Below are 15,654 nucleotides of genomic sequence, written 5' to 3' on the forward strand. Positions count from 1 at the left end.
TGCGTACGGCCCGAGAGATAGGAGGAGAACCACCGTAGAACAGTGCCTCCCACTCCCATTCCCTTGAGCCGTCGCAGCAAGATACCATGGTCGATGGTATCAAAAGCTGCCGACAGATCCAAGAGGACCAGAATAGAGGAGTATCCCGTCCCGAGTCCTCCAAAGATCATCCACCAGCATGACCAATGCCGTCTCTGTGCTGTATCCCAGCCTGAAACCCGACTGGTATGGATCGAGGTAGTCTGTATCCTCCAGGGCCAACGGGAGCTGCCGTGCCACCACGCTCTCAACAACCTTTGTAGTTGTAGTCCATAAGTCGTAAAGTTACAGAGTGAAGAATTCTAGGAGTTGTAGTCCTCAAGTCGGCAAGTTTGGAGACCCCTAGATTAGGCTATAGGCTATTAGACCCCTGGTACATCCTGAAATAACTTTATGGTCCTAACCTCTGTGTACAGGTAGTCCTCGACTTACGACCACAATTGGGACCAGGATTTTCATTGCTAAGCAAGGCGTCCATTGAGTTGCGTCCAATTTTATGACCGCCTTTGCATTATTTTGAGGGGACAGGACATTTACACTGTTATACAAGCTGTATACCCACTACTTTACATTGTAGACAAGTGTCATTTCTTCAGTGTTGTCACATGAAAAGATAATAGAAGAAAAAATAGAGAACATTAAGATGTACTTAAATACTTACAAAATGTGAGGGGGTGTACTGTGATATATTGTATATGTATATGTACACCTGCATATCACAAAAAGTGAACATACTTTATTTGGGGGGTGACTCTGCCTAGAGTCCCTCTTTGAGGGAGATGGGGGGGTTCAAAAATGTGAAAAATAAAATTTAAAAAGTAAAAATACATACAAGCTGAATAGAAAATCCTGTTCTGGCAGAGAGAATGTTAACTTCTGAAGATGATGTACCCCTTTTTATTTTATCAAAACCAGCAGTCTCCCAACTTTAGAAACTTGAAGATCTGTGGACTTCAACTCCCAGAATTCAACTGTGCTGCCTGGGGAATTCTGGGACTTGAAGTCCACAAGTCTTAAAAGTTGCCAAGGTTGGACATCTCTGATCCAACAGAAATAAAAGAGTCTTGAGCTGCTTAGAAAATCTGGATTATTAAAGTGAAGAAAGGAAAGGCGTGTGGCTGAAATACAAATTTATATCAGGAATGGAGGCCCTCTCGAGGAAAAGTGAGTGACTGGACCCCATGCCAGTCTGAACCCCAAATGTCTGAGTAGCCAAAACCAAACATCGGATGCTCCCAGGAGGGGGAATTGTGTTGAAATGCCTCCCTCCCCATCTCAGAAGTTGTCTGCATTCTATTTCTCTCCTTCCCGTTTTCTCTTGGCCCCTTTGGACAGCAGCTACTGGAGGGCCAGAGCCCCTGCAGAGTCCAGCTGCAGCAGCCAAGCCCTCTCCGTGGGGCAGCTGAGCCCATCAAGGGGGCGCAAAGCCCCATTCAGCAGCTGCCCGGCCATAGAGGCGGGGCTGGCGGTGGGCAAAGATGGGCATCTCCTGGCGGAGGTGGTGCAGGTAGGCCAGGTCGATTTCGGCATAGCAGAGGCTGGGCCCCTCCTGGCACTGGGCCACGATGCTGCCCCAAGGGTCCACCACCATGCTGTGGCCGAAGGAGGTGCGGCGTGGGTGGTGCTGGCCGGTCTGGGCCGCGGCCACCACATAGCACTGGGTCTCTACGGCACGGGCTCGCAGCAGGACCTGGGAAATAGAACAGAGTGAATCAGCTGGAAGGGACCATGGAGGTTTTAGATTAGATTAACAGAGTTGGAAGGGACCTTGGAGGTCATCTAGTCCAATCCCCACCCAAGCAGGAGACCCTACTACACCATTTCTGACAGTCCGGCCTCTTCTTGAAAGCTTCCGGTGATGGAGCTCCCACAACTTCCAAAGGCAGCTTCTGTTCCATGGGTTGATTGTTCTCACTGTCAAGAAATTTCTCCTTATTTCCAGGTTGAATCTCTTCTTGTTCAGTTTCCATCCATTATTCCTTGTCTGGCCTTCAGGTGCTTTGGAGAATAGCTTGACCCCCCTTCCTCCTCTCTTCCATCATGTCTCCCCTGGTCCTTCTCTTCACTGGACTAGCCATGCCCAGTTCCTGCAACCGTTTGTCTGTTTAAGCCTCCAGTCCCCTCATCATCCTGGTTGCCCTTTTCTACACTCTTTTTTATAGTGTGGTGACCAAAGCTGGATGCAGGATTCTAGATGGGGCCTTACTAAGGCTTTAGAGTGGTATTAGTACCTCAATACAAGGTCTTCTAGTACAAGCAGGAGAATCTATACATTTCAGATAAGTGACTGTTTGGATCTGTGATGGCAAACCTGTGGCACCCGGAGCCATATCTGTGGGCACGCAAGCGTTGCCCTAGCTCAGCTCCAGCGTGCCCAGTTGATTTTTGTGCCTTCCGGACCCACCAGAAGTCGGGAAACGAGCTGTTTCTGGCCTCCAGAAGGCCTCTGGGTGGGTGGGGAAGGCTGTTTTTGCCCTCCCCAAACTCCAAGAAAGCCTCTGGGGCCTGGGGAGGGTGAAAAACGGGCCTACCGGGCCAGTGTGTGCCAAAAGCAGGGGGGGGGGCGCAGGGGGTCGCATGTGCATGCATGGGGGGACGGGGCACGGGGACATTGAGTGTCCCCCCTGCTTTTGGCACGTGACGGCAAAAAGGTTAACCCTCACTGGTCTAGATTCTTCTTAAAAATATCCAGCGATAGAGTGCTCACAATTTCTGGTGGCAAGCTGTTCCACTGATATAAGAAGGAAGAGAGGGAGAGAAGGAAGCTGTGAATGTAATACAAGCAGTCCTTGACATACTACCACAATTGAGTCCCAAATTTCTGTCACTAAGTGAAACATTCATTAAGTGAATGTCCCATTTTACAACCTTTCTTGCCACAGTTATTAAGCAAACTATAGTTGTTAAGTTAGTAACACAATCATTAAGGCGTCCCCTATTGGCATTACTTGTCGGAAAGTTGCAAAAAAGGATCACATGACCCCGGGACATTGCGACTGCCATAAACATGGGTCACTTGCCAAGCGTCTTGAGTTTTGATCATGTGATCCTGGGGAGGCTGCAGTGGTCGTAAGTCACTTTTTAAAGTGCTGTTGTAACTTCGAACGGCCACTAAGCGAATTGTTGTTAAGTGGAGGGCCCCCTATAGCAAAGGCCGAGGGACTTACCTCCCAGTGGGCAGCGCCGGTTGTCACAGTGAAGGCTGATGGGTAGGTGAGGATCTCGGCCCCCGCCTGGGCCAGAGCCAGGGACATTTCTGGGAAACGGAGATCGTAGCAGATGGCCAGCCCCACCTGCAAAGGGGGCAGAACCGGTGAGAAATGTCCAGAACTGAGGAGATGTTAAGTAGCACAGCTAGTCCTCGACTTACGACCACAATTAGGATTGGAACCCCCATCCCTAAGTGAATCAGGCCTGATTTTACGACCTTTTTCCCCATGGTCGTTAAGCAAATCCATCTTCCCCCATTGACTCTGCATGTCAGAAAGCCTCAAGGAAATCACAGGATGCTCCAAGCGCTGTAAATAACATGTTAGATACAGATTAATAGAGGAAGAGACCTTGTAGGTCATCTAGTCCAATCCCCTGCCCAAGCAGGAGACCCTACACCATTTCTGACAGATGGCAGTCCAGTTCCTTCTTGAAAGCTTCCAGGGATGAAGCTCCCACAACTTCTGAAGGCAACTTCTGTTCCATGGGTTGATTGTTCTCTCTGTCAGAAAATTCCTCATTTCCAGGTTCAATCTCTCCTTGTTCCATCCATTCTTCCTTGTCTGGCCTTGGTGTCTTGGAAAATAGCTTGACCACCTTCCTCCTCTCTGGGGCAGCCCCTCAAATACTGGAAGATGCTCTCATGTCTTCCCTGGTCCTTCTCCTCATTAGACTAGCCATGCCCACTTCCTGCAACTGTTCTTCATTGTATGTTTTAACCTCCAGTCCCCTCATCATCCTGGTTGCTCTTCTCTGCACTCTTTCTAGAGTCTCTTCATCTTTTTCATAGTGTGGATGCAGTATTCTAGGTGTGGCCTTACTAATTAGTTGCCCAGGGTCTGAATTTTGTTCCGTGTTTTTTTATTTTTATTTATTGTTCACATTTTGGAACTGCCCATCTCCCTGAGAGAGGAAATCTGGATGGCGTGCCATCAAACATTAAAATATATAAGAGGATTTAAAAGTTAAAAATTTAGAAATAGTCAAGGATGATTAACCCCCATACAAGGAAATTACAGGTGGTCCTCAATTTACAATGGTTCATTTAGTGACCGTTTGAAATTACTAACAAAAAGTGACTGTGTTGAAATTTACAACTGTTGCAGAGTGGTGAAATTCAAACTTTTTTACTACCGGTTCTGTGGGCATGGCTTGGTGGGCACGGTGTGGCTTGATGGGAGTGGCAGGGGAAGGATTCTGCAAAATCTCCATTCCCACCCCACTCAGGGGCCAGCCAGATATGGTATTTGCCAGTTCTCCAAACTGCTCAAAATTTCCACAACTGGTTCTCCAGAACCTGTCAGAACCTGCTGGATTTTACCCCTGCCGTTGCAGCATTCCCATAGTCACGTGATTGAAATTCTGGCAACTGACTCGTATTTATGACAGACGCAGTGTCCCGGGAGGGTCACTGTGATCCCCTTTGGCGATCTTTCCGACGAGCAAAGTCAAGGGGGAAAGCCTGATTCACTTAACAGCGGTGTTACTAATTTAAGAACTTCAGTGATTCACTTAAAAGCTATGGCAAGAAAGGTCGTAAAATGAGGCAAAACTCACTTAATGAGTGATTGATTTAGTGATGGAAAATTTGGGCTCACTTGCGATCATGAGGACTTACCTGTACATGGAAATTCATTGTAAAGGTGAAAGGAGGGCTAGGTGCTCCTCAGCCCCCCCCCCAGGCGAGGCCGCAGAGCCCCGTTTCGAACCCCGTACCTTTCCAGCCGGGGTGGGCACAGGTGGCACTATCTCTGAGCCGGGGTTGGTGAAGGCGCTTTCTTTCAGAGAGACCCTCCCTTCCAGCTCCACATCAAACAGGTGGATCTTCCGATAAGTAGCCACAACATACCCTGAGACCAGCCTCGCCAAGGAGAAAGGAAGGATCCGGTGGATTAGGAGCAGATAAAGAGACTGGGAATAAAATCTACGAAATTACAACCTCATGTATGTAATATTCATGCCAGCTAAGAGGTGATCCTCGGCTTGTTTAATGACCCTTCAAACAATAAACTACTAAAAAAACGTTTTTCCCACTTACGACTACACGCTGGTCAGGTGATCAAAATTCAAATGTTTGGCCACTGGCTCTTATTTATGACGGTTGCAATGTCCCGGAGTCATATGATCCCCTTTTGCAACCGTCTGACAAGCAAAGTCAATGGGGAAGCCAGATTCACTTAACAACCGGGTTAATGATGTAACAACTGCATGATTCACTTAACTGTGGCAAAGAAGGTTGTAAAATGGGGGCAAAACTCATTTACCATATTTTTCATAGTATGAGATGCACTCCCCCCCTAAAAGAGGGTGAAAATTTGGGTGCGTCTTATATACTGAATGTAGCCCCACCCACCCACCGGCCCCCACCCTTTGGCCTCTGCCTCCCAGCAATTTACCTCCTTGCAGCAAACAGCAAACAGCCTGTTTCAGTTTCAGCATAGCCTGATTAGCACAAGCAGCTGATTGTCGGTTGGATGGGCCTCCCGACCCTCAGCTGTTTCAGGCTGCAGGGATTGCCATTGCCTATTGCCGCGCGGGCCTCCACTGTTTGCTGCAAGGAGGCAAATTGCCGGGAGGCAGATTTTTTTTTTCTTGTGCTAATCAGGCTGTGCTGAAAATGAAACTAAAGCAGCCTGTTTGCTGTTTCCTGCAAGGAGGCAAATTGCTGGGAGGCAGAGGCAGATTTTTTTTTTCTTGTTTTCCTCCCCAAAAAAGGTACCGTATTTTCCGGCGTATAAGACGACTGGGCGTATAAGACGACCCCCTACTTTTCCTGTTAAAATATAGGGTTTGGGCTATACTCGCCGTATAAGACTACCCCTCTTCCAACGCACACCAAATAAAAATTAAAAAACATCAGATTTGATTTCAATATGGTAATTTTAATTCAAATGCTTATGACACGCAGGTACTTAGCAGGAAAACTGTCACTTATAAACATAAGGCTGTTTGTCATCAAACATGTCAACATAAAACAGTGCAATTGGATTAAACTTTTCCTAATTCACTCTAAAGCTGAAAGGAAGGATAAGACAATAAACCCATGGGAGCTGCCATGCTGTTTGTTTTCTAAGCTGTCAACCAAACTGGAACTGATGATGATAGGAGGAAGATAACAAACAATAGAGAGCCAGTGCCGGGCAAGTCCCTGGCGAGTCAGTAACGCCCATCATAACTGCAAGCTATTTTTACAGGTTTTGCTGGCGTGACAGTTTCCCTTTAAAAGCCTTCAAAATCCTCCTGTTCGTCATCTGATATCATAAGTACATCAAGGACATCTTGTGATACATTTGTAAGGCAGTCATCATATGGATCTAATTCCGTATCAGATGGTGTGGTCTCAGCTTCGGCTTCCTCTTCATCTTGCCACAAGTAGTCGTCCTCCATACCATCTAATGAATTTGATATGCCACACTTCTTGAAAGACTTGATTACTGTTTCTGCATCAATATCATTCCAGGCTTTTATGACAAACTTGCACAAAACATCCAACTGTGGAGCACGCATGTTTCCTCCTTTTGTGAATGACTTTTCACCGCTAACCATCCACTCATTCCACTGTTCTCGAATGCGATCTTTAAATGGCTTGTTTAGGCACACATCCAGTGGCTGTACCAACGATGTCAATCCTGCAGGAATAACTGCCGCATCTGTGTTTATTCTTGCAAGCCTTTGCTTGGTGCTGGGAGTTAAATGAGCCCTGAACATATCCCACACCAGTAGACTACGTTTTTGAATAAGTCCACCTGGTCGCCTGCTCCATATATTATCAAGCCATAGCTTTACCCCTTCTTCATCCATCCAGCCTTTTTCATTCACATGTACAAAACAACCAACAGGGAACTTTAGTTTCGGCATTGTTTTTCTTTTAAAAATAATCATTGGTCTCAGTTTGGAGCCATCAGCTGTGCATGCTAGTACCACTGTAAAACTGGACTTCTCATGTCCTGTTGTTTTAATTAAAATTGTTTTTTCACCTTTTGGATGGACAGTTTTATTTCCAATCATATCAAAATTCATTGGAGTTTCATCCATATTTCCGATACTACTTAACGCATAGCCATGTTTCTTGCGCTGTTTTATTACATATCGATGGAAACTATTTACTTTGGCATCAAGATCTGCAGGTAATTTTTGTGCAATTTTTGTCTTTTGCCTCAGAACCAAATTATGCCTTTCCAAGAATCTAGTACACCAGGATACAGTGGCCTTAAATCTGTTGCTGTGATCTGGGTTAGATTTGGCCCACTGAAGTGCAAACAAACGTATTTTATTTCGTGTAACTACATAACCGTTTTGGCGATGCTCATTCACCATGTCTGCTACATGTTTTTCGAGTTCTGGCCAATGTGGGGTGCCTCTTCTTAATGCACACTTACCCCTTGGCATACTCTTTAATGCTTTTACATTTGCTTTCCAGTCCCGAACCATCTTTTCTGTTACTCCATATTGTCTTGCAGCAGCACAGTTATTATGTTCCATGGCAAAGTTTACAACTTTAAGTTTAAAACTGGCTTCATATTTCTTTCTTCTTGCTGGTGGAGCCATGATGGGGTCTTGACTGTTATATTTGTATACTATACTGTATGTACTGTTGCTGTACTGTATGTATTGTTGCTGTACTGTAGAGAAAGGTAATGGGCTACGCTATGTGTAGTGGCAAGAGGGCTATTTTGTACCAGGTTTTTTTCCTTCACCCATGCAGCCTTGTCGAGATCCGCACAGCTTCATGAATCTGAATTGCTGGCACTGACTGATGACGCTACGGAAGCGCCGACAACATTGACAGGAAGCTGTGCCGATCTAGTCAAGGCTGCATGCTGCTGAATGCTGGAACCAGCTGGTTGCTGAGCGGAGCTTCTCCCAGGCATCTAGGGGGATATTACCCACGCTCCGACTTCCCCAGCTGATCCCCACTGATGGCGAGCCCCACCGGTCTGGGGAAGTCAGAGCGTCGGTAATATCCCCCTAGATGCCTGGGGAAAGCTCCGCTCAGCAACCAGCTGGTTCCAGCATTCCAAGGCGATTCCAAGGAGGTCCACGGTGAAAGTGGCGCCGCGGTCGACCTGGGCCAGCGCCTTGCACACCTGGCTCTGCGTCTCCATTATGAGAAGCCCCATGCGACTTCACATGTCTCCGCCCAGTCGCGCAGCTCTCGCAATCCGCTCACCGGAGGAGCCATGAAGTGCCGCACCGCCTTGCCAGATCTTCCTTGTCCTCCTTTCCCCACAGCTTTTCCCGTTGTAATTGCTGCTGCTGCTACCGCCGAGGCTGCTCCTTCATCTCCGCCCACCGCACCAGACCCAGCCCGGCCAGCACCGCCGTGGCTCCCGCAGTCCAAGCGGATCGGCGCCTGGGCTCGCAGGCGAAGGGTGGGAGTGCGCAGCGATCGACGCCGATCGCTGACACCCACCATCGCCCCAACGGGAAGAACCGCCCAGCAGCGATTCCAAGGAATCGAACATCCTGGAGCAGCGCAGGCCGGCCCGGAGGCTTAAACCCCGGGAGCCCAGGTGCCAAACCCCGCACAGCAGAAAAGACATGACAGCCGGTGCCCAGTTCCTTCTGCAGCCATCTGAATCAGCGCCCGGGCTCGCAGGCGAAGGGTGGGAGTGCGCAGCGCACTTTCCTGGCTTGGCGCCGATCCGGACGGCTGCAGAAGGAACTGGGCACCGGCTGTCATGTCTTTTCTGCTGTGCGGGGTTCGGCACCTGGGCTTTAAGCCTCTGGGCCAGCCCGTGCTGCTCCAGGATGTTCGCTTCGGGCTCCTTGGAATCGCTGCTGGGCGGTTCTTCCCGTTGGGGCGATGGTGGGTGGCTGCGAGCCTGGAAGAGGTGGTGAAATGCAGAGCAATACCTCGTGGGGAAGGAGTCCGCCGTGGCTCCCGCAGTCCACTCACCATCGCCCCAACGGGATGAACCGCCCGGTAGCAATTCCAAGGAGCCCGAAGCGAACATCCTGGAGCAGCACGGGCTGGCCCAGAGGCTTAAAGCCCAGGTGCCGAACCCTGCACAGCAGAAAAGACATGACAGCCGGTGCCCAGTTACTTCTGCAGCCGTCCGGATCAGCGCCAAGCCAGGAAAGTGCGCTGCGCACTCCCACCCTTCGCCTGCGAGCCCGGGCGCTGATCCGGATGGCTGCAGAAGGAACTGGGCACCGGCTGTCATGTCTTTTCTGCTGTGCGGGGTTTGGCACCTGGGCTCCCGGGGTTTAAGCCTCCGGGCCGGCCTGCGCTGCTCCAGGATGTTCGCTTCGGGCTCCTTGGAATCACTGCCGGGCGGTTCATCCCGTTGGGGCGATGGTGAGTGGACTGCGGGAGCCACGGCGGACTCCTTCCCCACGAGGTATTGCTCTGCATTTCACCACCTCTTCCAGGCTCGCAGCCACCCACCATCGCCCCAACGGGAAGAACCGCCCAGCAGCGATTCCAAGGAGCCCGAAGCGAACATCCTGGAGCAGCACGGGCTGGCCCAGAGGCTTAAAGCCCAGGTGCTGAACCCCGCACAGCAGAAAAGACATGACAGCCGGTGCCCAGTTCCTTCTGCAGCCGTCCGGATCGGCGCCAAGCCAGGAAAGTGCGCTGCGCACTCCCACCCTTCGCCTGCAAGCCCGGGCGCTGATTCAGATGGCTGCAGAAGGAACTGGGCACCGGCTATCATGTCTTTTCTGCTGTGCGGGGTTTGGCACCTGGGCTCCCGGGGTTTAAGCCTCCGGGCCGGCCTGCGCTGCTCCAGGATGTTCGATTCCTTGGAATCGCTGCTGGGCGGTTCTTCCCGTTGGGGCGATGGTGGGTGTCAGCGATCGGCGTCGATCGCTGCGCACTCCCACCCTTCGCCTGCGAGCCCAGGCGCCGATCCGCTTGGACTGCGGGAGCCACGGCGGTGCTGGCCGGGCTGGGTCTGGTGCGGTGGGCGGAGATGAAGGAGCAGCCTCGGCGGTAGCAGCAGCAGCAATTACAACGGGAAAAGCTGTGGGGAAAGGAGGACAAGGAAGATCTGGCAAGGCGGTGCGGCACTTCATGGCTCCTCCGGTGAGCGGATTGCGAGAGCTGCGCGACTGGGGCGGAGACATGCGAAGTCGCATGGGGCTTCTCATAATGGAGACGCAGAGCCAGGTGTGCAAGGCGCTGGCCCAGGTCGACCGCGGCGCCACTTTCACCGTGGACTGCTGGGAAAGGAAGGAAGGTGACCCGAATTCCGGGGTAGAGTGGGGACGCATTCCTTTCTCGTGGGCTCTGCACTGCCTGGCACCTCTTGTAGGTTGGAACTCAATGTTGCCGACGCTCCCAAAGTGTCAACGGTCAGCGCCAGCAACTCAGATTCGGGTACCCGGCGTATAAGACGACCCCCGACTTTTGAGATGATTTTCCTAGGTTAAAAAGTCGTCTTATACGCCGGAAAATACGGTAGGTGCATTTTATAGTCCGGAGCGTCTTATACTCTGAAAAATACGGTAAGTGACTCTTAGCAATGAACATTTTGGGCTCAATTGTGGTCATGAGTCCAGGGCTCCCTGTATCACATCCTCTGACATTATGCTTTCAGAAAGTAATTACCAATGTCCAATTTTTTATTTTCAGGATATATTTTTTCCTGCCTGCCTATAATTTAAGACCTCCATTTTCCAACCTGGGATGAAGCTCATACCGGTAATAATTTATTGGGATCTTTCCATAAAATAATTTTCCATACTTCAGGAAAAAAAATTGTTAGAATAAATTAAAAGAATATCTTGCCAGTCATTTGGATGACCCAAGATCTGATATTATGAGAATAAAGGGTGACACCTCAGTTTATTTAATTTTCTTAACAGAACTACTAAGGATGATGAGATAGCATCTTCCAATATTTGTGGGGCTGTCATAGGGAAGAGGGAGTCAAATTATTCTCCAAAGCACCAGAAGCCAGAACAAGAAGCAATGGATGGAAACTCATCAAAGAGAGAAGCAACCTGGAATTAAGGAGAAACTTCCTAACAGTGAGAACAATTAACCACTGGAACAGAAGTTGCCTTCAGAAATCGTGGGTGCTCCATCACTGGAGGTTTTGAAGAAGAGATTGGACAGCCACTTGTCTGAAATGGTATACGGTCTCCTGCTTGAGCAGGGGGTTGGAATAGAAGACTTCCATGGTCCCTTCCAATTCTCTTATTCTGTTAATACATGGCTTTCTATATTCGTGGAGTCCTTGGTGCTCTGTGAGCTTGGTTGTTTTCTTCTAGCACTGATGATGTTACCCAACTGGGCCATGAAACGTCTGGGAAAAAACAACCACGCTCAGAGACCACAAAAAAACAAAACCACCATGCTCAGAGACCACCAAGAACTCCACAGTTCTACCCCGACCTACAAATCTTCTCTTTTTCAGAAATATATTTCACAAACTCTTGCCTTTTCTGGTACGGTTTCTTTCTTACCTCTACACAGCCTTTCTTTCACCATGTAATTTCAGCAATGTACCTAAGATTCCAAGTTTAATTTAACCTTAGATTTATCCAAAGGCTTTTCTGTATGGCATACAGCTTTAAACAGCTGCTTTTCCTCGCCCTGAGTCCTAAACCAGTGTTTACAGATTACAATGTCTTTGTCCCACAAAAAAACCAACCACCTGTTGGTTGAACATAACAGTGTAAACTCAAGCCATCCTGGGTGCTTTGTGTTGACTTAAGAAGTTGTGTAAACACAGCCACTGTACTTCATCAACAGGCTTTATATCTTAATTTGATGTGTGAAGTTGAATGTTTCCAACTATCACCACTGCAAAGTAGAATTTTTTAAGGAAACATGGACAATCCAGATACAGACACAGATTAACAGAGTTGGAAGGGACCTTGTAGGTCATCTAGTCCAACCCCCCGCCCAAGCAGGAGACCCTATACCATTTCTGACAGATGGCAGCCCAGTCTCTTCTTGAAAGCTTCCAGGGATGAAGCTCCCACAACTTCTGAAGGCAACTTCTGTTCCATGGGTTGGTTGATCTCACTGTCAGAAAATTTCTCCTTATTTCTAGGTTGAATCTCTCCTTCAGTTTACATCCATTATTCCTTGTCTGGCCTTCAGGTGCCTTGGAGAATAGCTTGACCCCCTTCCTCCTCTCTGTGGCAGCCTCTCAAATATTGGAAGATGCTCTCCTGTCTCCCCTGGTTCTTCTCTTCACTAGACCAGCCATGCCCAGTTCCTGCAACCGTTCTTCATATGTTTTAGTCCAATCTGACTCAGCACCTGTGTGACTGTACTCTCTTGGTGCAGGAATATTGGAGGAAGGGCGCAAAAATTTAAGGCACCTAATTTAAGGACGTTTCGTTACCTTTGGGATCCACAAGAAGGTGGCAGTTGTAGATCCGTTGCGTGCTTTCCCAGTCTTTGCCCCTCTCGTGGAAACCTCCAAGGGACAGCCACACTGCACACTCCCTGTCCGGAGAGAAGCAAAGATTTGTTTCCACCTGGGTGGGCCTGGCTGAGGTTCTCCTCCTCCCCATTTGGTGGCACCTACAGAAGATGGAGCCATTCTCTGCATCTACTACAAGAACGAAGATCTTTTATTTTATTTGTTCCGCCAGGCCGGGCTATCAACATAATAATTTTAAATTGGGGTATTTTAAATTTTCGGGGTTTTAAACCGGGCCAAATCTATTTAATTATTTTAATTTTTAATGATTGTTTTGTCTTGTGTTTTTAAATTGGCTGTACACCGCCCTGAGTCCTTCGGGAGAAGGGCGGTATAGAAATAAAATTATTATTATTATTATTATTATTATTATTATTATTATTATTATTATTATTATTATTATTATTATTATTTCTGAAAGAATCTTAGGCTAGGGTTTCTCAGAAACTTTAAGAGGTGTGGACCAACTCCCAGAATTCCCCAGCCAATCATACTGGGGCTGGGGAATTCTGGGAGCTGAAGTCTGCATGTTTTAAAGTTGCTAAAGTTCAGAAACATCATCTTAAGAGATGAACGCATTTTTTAAAGATGTTTTATCTTGCCTTTATGATTTTTATAAATAACTCTAGATGGCAAACACACCTAACAGACCTTCCTTCTTCTATTTTCCTTACAATAACAACCCAGTGAGTGGGTTTAGCTGAGAGAAAGTGAATGGCCTAAACCAGGTTTTTCACCCAATCAGGTTTCATGCCTAAAGCAGGACTAGAACTCACCATCTCCTGGCGATTGGCCCAAAGTCACCCAGCTGTCTTTCATGGCTAAGGCAGGACTTGAACTCACAACCTCCTGGTTTCTAGCCTGGTGCCTTAACCCTAGACCAAACTGATTTGTTCTGTGGCCATTTTTATTATTCATCTTAGTTGTATGTTGATAGGCCCCCATAAGGATCCAAATTCGTTGAGAAGCCATTCTGGCACCCTGCACGTCCCACCTGGCCAGGCTGACATAGCGCTGAAGATAATCCCCCTCCAAGGGCTCCGCCAAGCTGAGGGTCTCTTCCATGCAGCTGCCAATGAAGTCAAAGGCTTCCGGGAGGAAGACAACGCAAGCATCCCTCCGAGTTGCCTCTCGGACCAGCTGTGAACAAGTCGTCCAGTTGTGTTCTCGATCCGGCGTCGAAGTCACCTGGCAGACAGCAATGAGAGGCTTTGAGCCTCTGGCACCTGTTGACATGGCTGGGAAACTGGAGAGAAAATATGGAGAAAGGATCAGAGGAAATCTATGCAGAAATCATCAACCCCCGAGATGAGACAGAAAATTTACTTAGCGTTTAACTTCTCGGTTTAGGTTTAGATTTTTGGGTTGCTGGGGAAGAAAACGTTTGTTTTCTATCCCTGCATTAACCTGAAAGTGGAAGGTAACAACTGAGTTTTTTGAAAATCCCTACATTTCAACTAGATATAAAATGGCAGACCTCCTATTTTAAAATTATTAATCGGCATTCTTAACGCCCAGAGTGTTGAATAGCAATCAATAGACAGAAGATTGCATCCACAGCAAATGCCGAATCGCAAACTAGCGCACCATATTTTAGCCTAATGTGTCTTGTGTACTCAATATACTGGATGGATGGTTGATCTCTCTGTTATGCAAATCCCCAAAAATGGACTCAGTTGTGCAAACCATGGATTAACATGGTGCAAAATTCTAGGAGTAAACAGAACCCAATTCTGGGCCAGGATACCTACAGAGTTGCAATGAAAATAAACAAGGGAAGGCCACATACCAAGTTGTAAAAAGCACCAGAAATCAGTGTTTTTAATAGATTAACAGAGTTGGAAGGGACCTTGTAGGTCATCTAGTCCAACCTTACACCATTTCTGACAGATGGCAGTCCAGTCTCTTCTTGAAAGTTTCCGGTGATGAAGCTCCCACAACTTCTGAAGGCAAGTTATCCTTCAGATATGGCTGAACTGTAACTCGCAGTTCAGAATGCTGGAGCTTCACATCAACTTTTTCCATTTTCCTACCCTGTCTTATTGCTCTGAGGGTGTGGTGCAAAAGCGGCCCTGAGGCGAGTTACCTGTGGCCAGGTCCCTGGCTCTGGATCCTTCTAAACTGTTTCCCAGCACCACACAGGATTTGCAAGGTCTTCTGGACAAGCCCTCTCAACCTGGAATAGTCAAAAGGATGAAAAGTCTTTTGTTTCTAAGCTTCCAAACCATGGAGGAGGTTCATGGTTTTAATAGAAGAGAATATTTGTAGCTCAGAGGTGAACAGTGAAGTCCTTGGTGATCTCTGAGCTTGCTTGATCTCTTTGGTACTTGGACAAATCAGCCATCAACAGTCACGTAGAGATAAACCATCTACCTGTATTTTATTGTCACCTCTTCTCCACCAGTCCCTGCCCTGCCACATCGATTAACTCTTTTCCTACACTGTGATTCATTGGCAGCTTCATACGACTCTTTGAACCCAGCTGAAGAACTAATACTGTGTTTTTTCAAGCTTGGCCACTTGAAGATGGGTGGACTCCCAACTCCCAGAATTCCTCAGCCAATGTTTTAAGACGGGTGGACTTCAACTCCCAGAATTCTTTGCTGGCTGGGGAATCCTGGGAGTTGAAGTCCACCGCTCTTAAAGGGGCCAAGCCTGAAAAGCCTTGCATTTGCATTTGCATTTGCACAACTTGCTGCAACCGGGTTACTGACACCCCATACCCAGACCCCGCCCCCCATGAAAATGGGCTAATTGGGGGGTGGGGCTCGTGCCTCCAACCTCCCAGCCAGCCTCCCTCCCTCCCAGCCCTGCAGCTGCAGCGCCCCACATTCCGCTCCTGCCTCCGGCCCACGCGCGCCCCGAGGAGCTTCCACGCCAGCGGCAGGCAGCTGCATCCCGGAAGTCCACTGAGCCCCTAACAAAGATGGCGGCACCGACGCTCAACAGCCCGCCCCATTTCCGCTTCCGCTTGCCTGATTTGAATAACGTTCGTCCTTTCGCCGTTTTTCCCTCGCGG

The 15,654-nt window shown here is 48.4% G+C and overlaps 1 protein-coding gene across 4 annotated transcripts; it reads right to left on the reverse strand.

Annotated features, from left to right (window-relative positions):
- Positions 1-1,152: 1,152 nt before the first annotated feature.
- Positions 1,153-15,580, reverse strand: NIT1 (nitrilase 1). Of its 4 annotated transcripts, none has more exons than XM_034426308.3 (7): positions 15,466-15,580; positions 14,722-14,811; positions 13,630-13,881; positions 12,555-12,658; positions 4,966-5,099; positions 3,207-3,332; positions 1,153-1,729 (listed from the first exon to the last, which is right to left on the reverse strand). In XM_034426308.3, coding segments are annotated over exons 1-7 (987 nt in total). In that variant the 5' UTR covers positions 15,468-15,580; the 3' UTR covers positions 1,153-1,450. The 4 variants fall into 4 exon arrangements, with proteins under 4 accessions (XP_034282199.2, XP_087737287.1, XP_034282200.2 ...); XM_087881161.1 differs by having other exon boundaries at positions 15,479-15,563; XM_034426309.3 differs by having other exon boundaries at positions 15,009-15,543.
- Positions 15,581-15,654: the final 74 nt, after the last annotated feature.

Source organism: Pantherophis guttatus, chromosome 18 (assembly GCF_059756535.1).
Source record: "Pantherophis guttatus breed Tessera chromosome 18, ASM5975653v1, whole genome shotgun sequence".
Taxonomy (NCBI): domain Eukaryota; kingdom Metazoa; phylum Chordata; class Lepidosauria; order Squamata; family Colubridae; genus Pantherophis; species Pantherophis guttatus.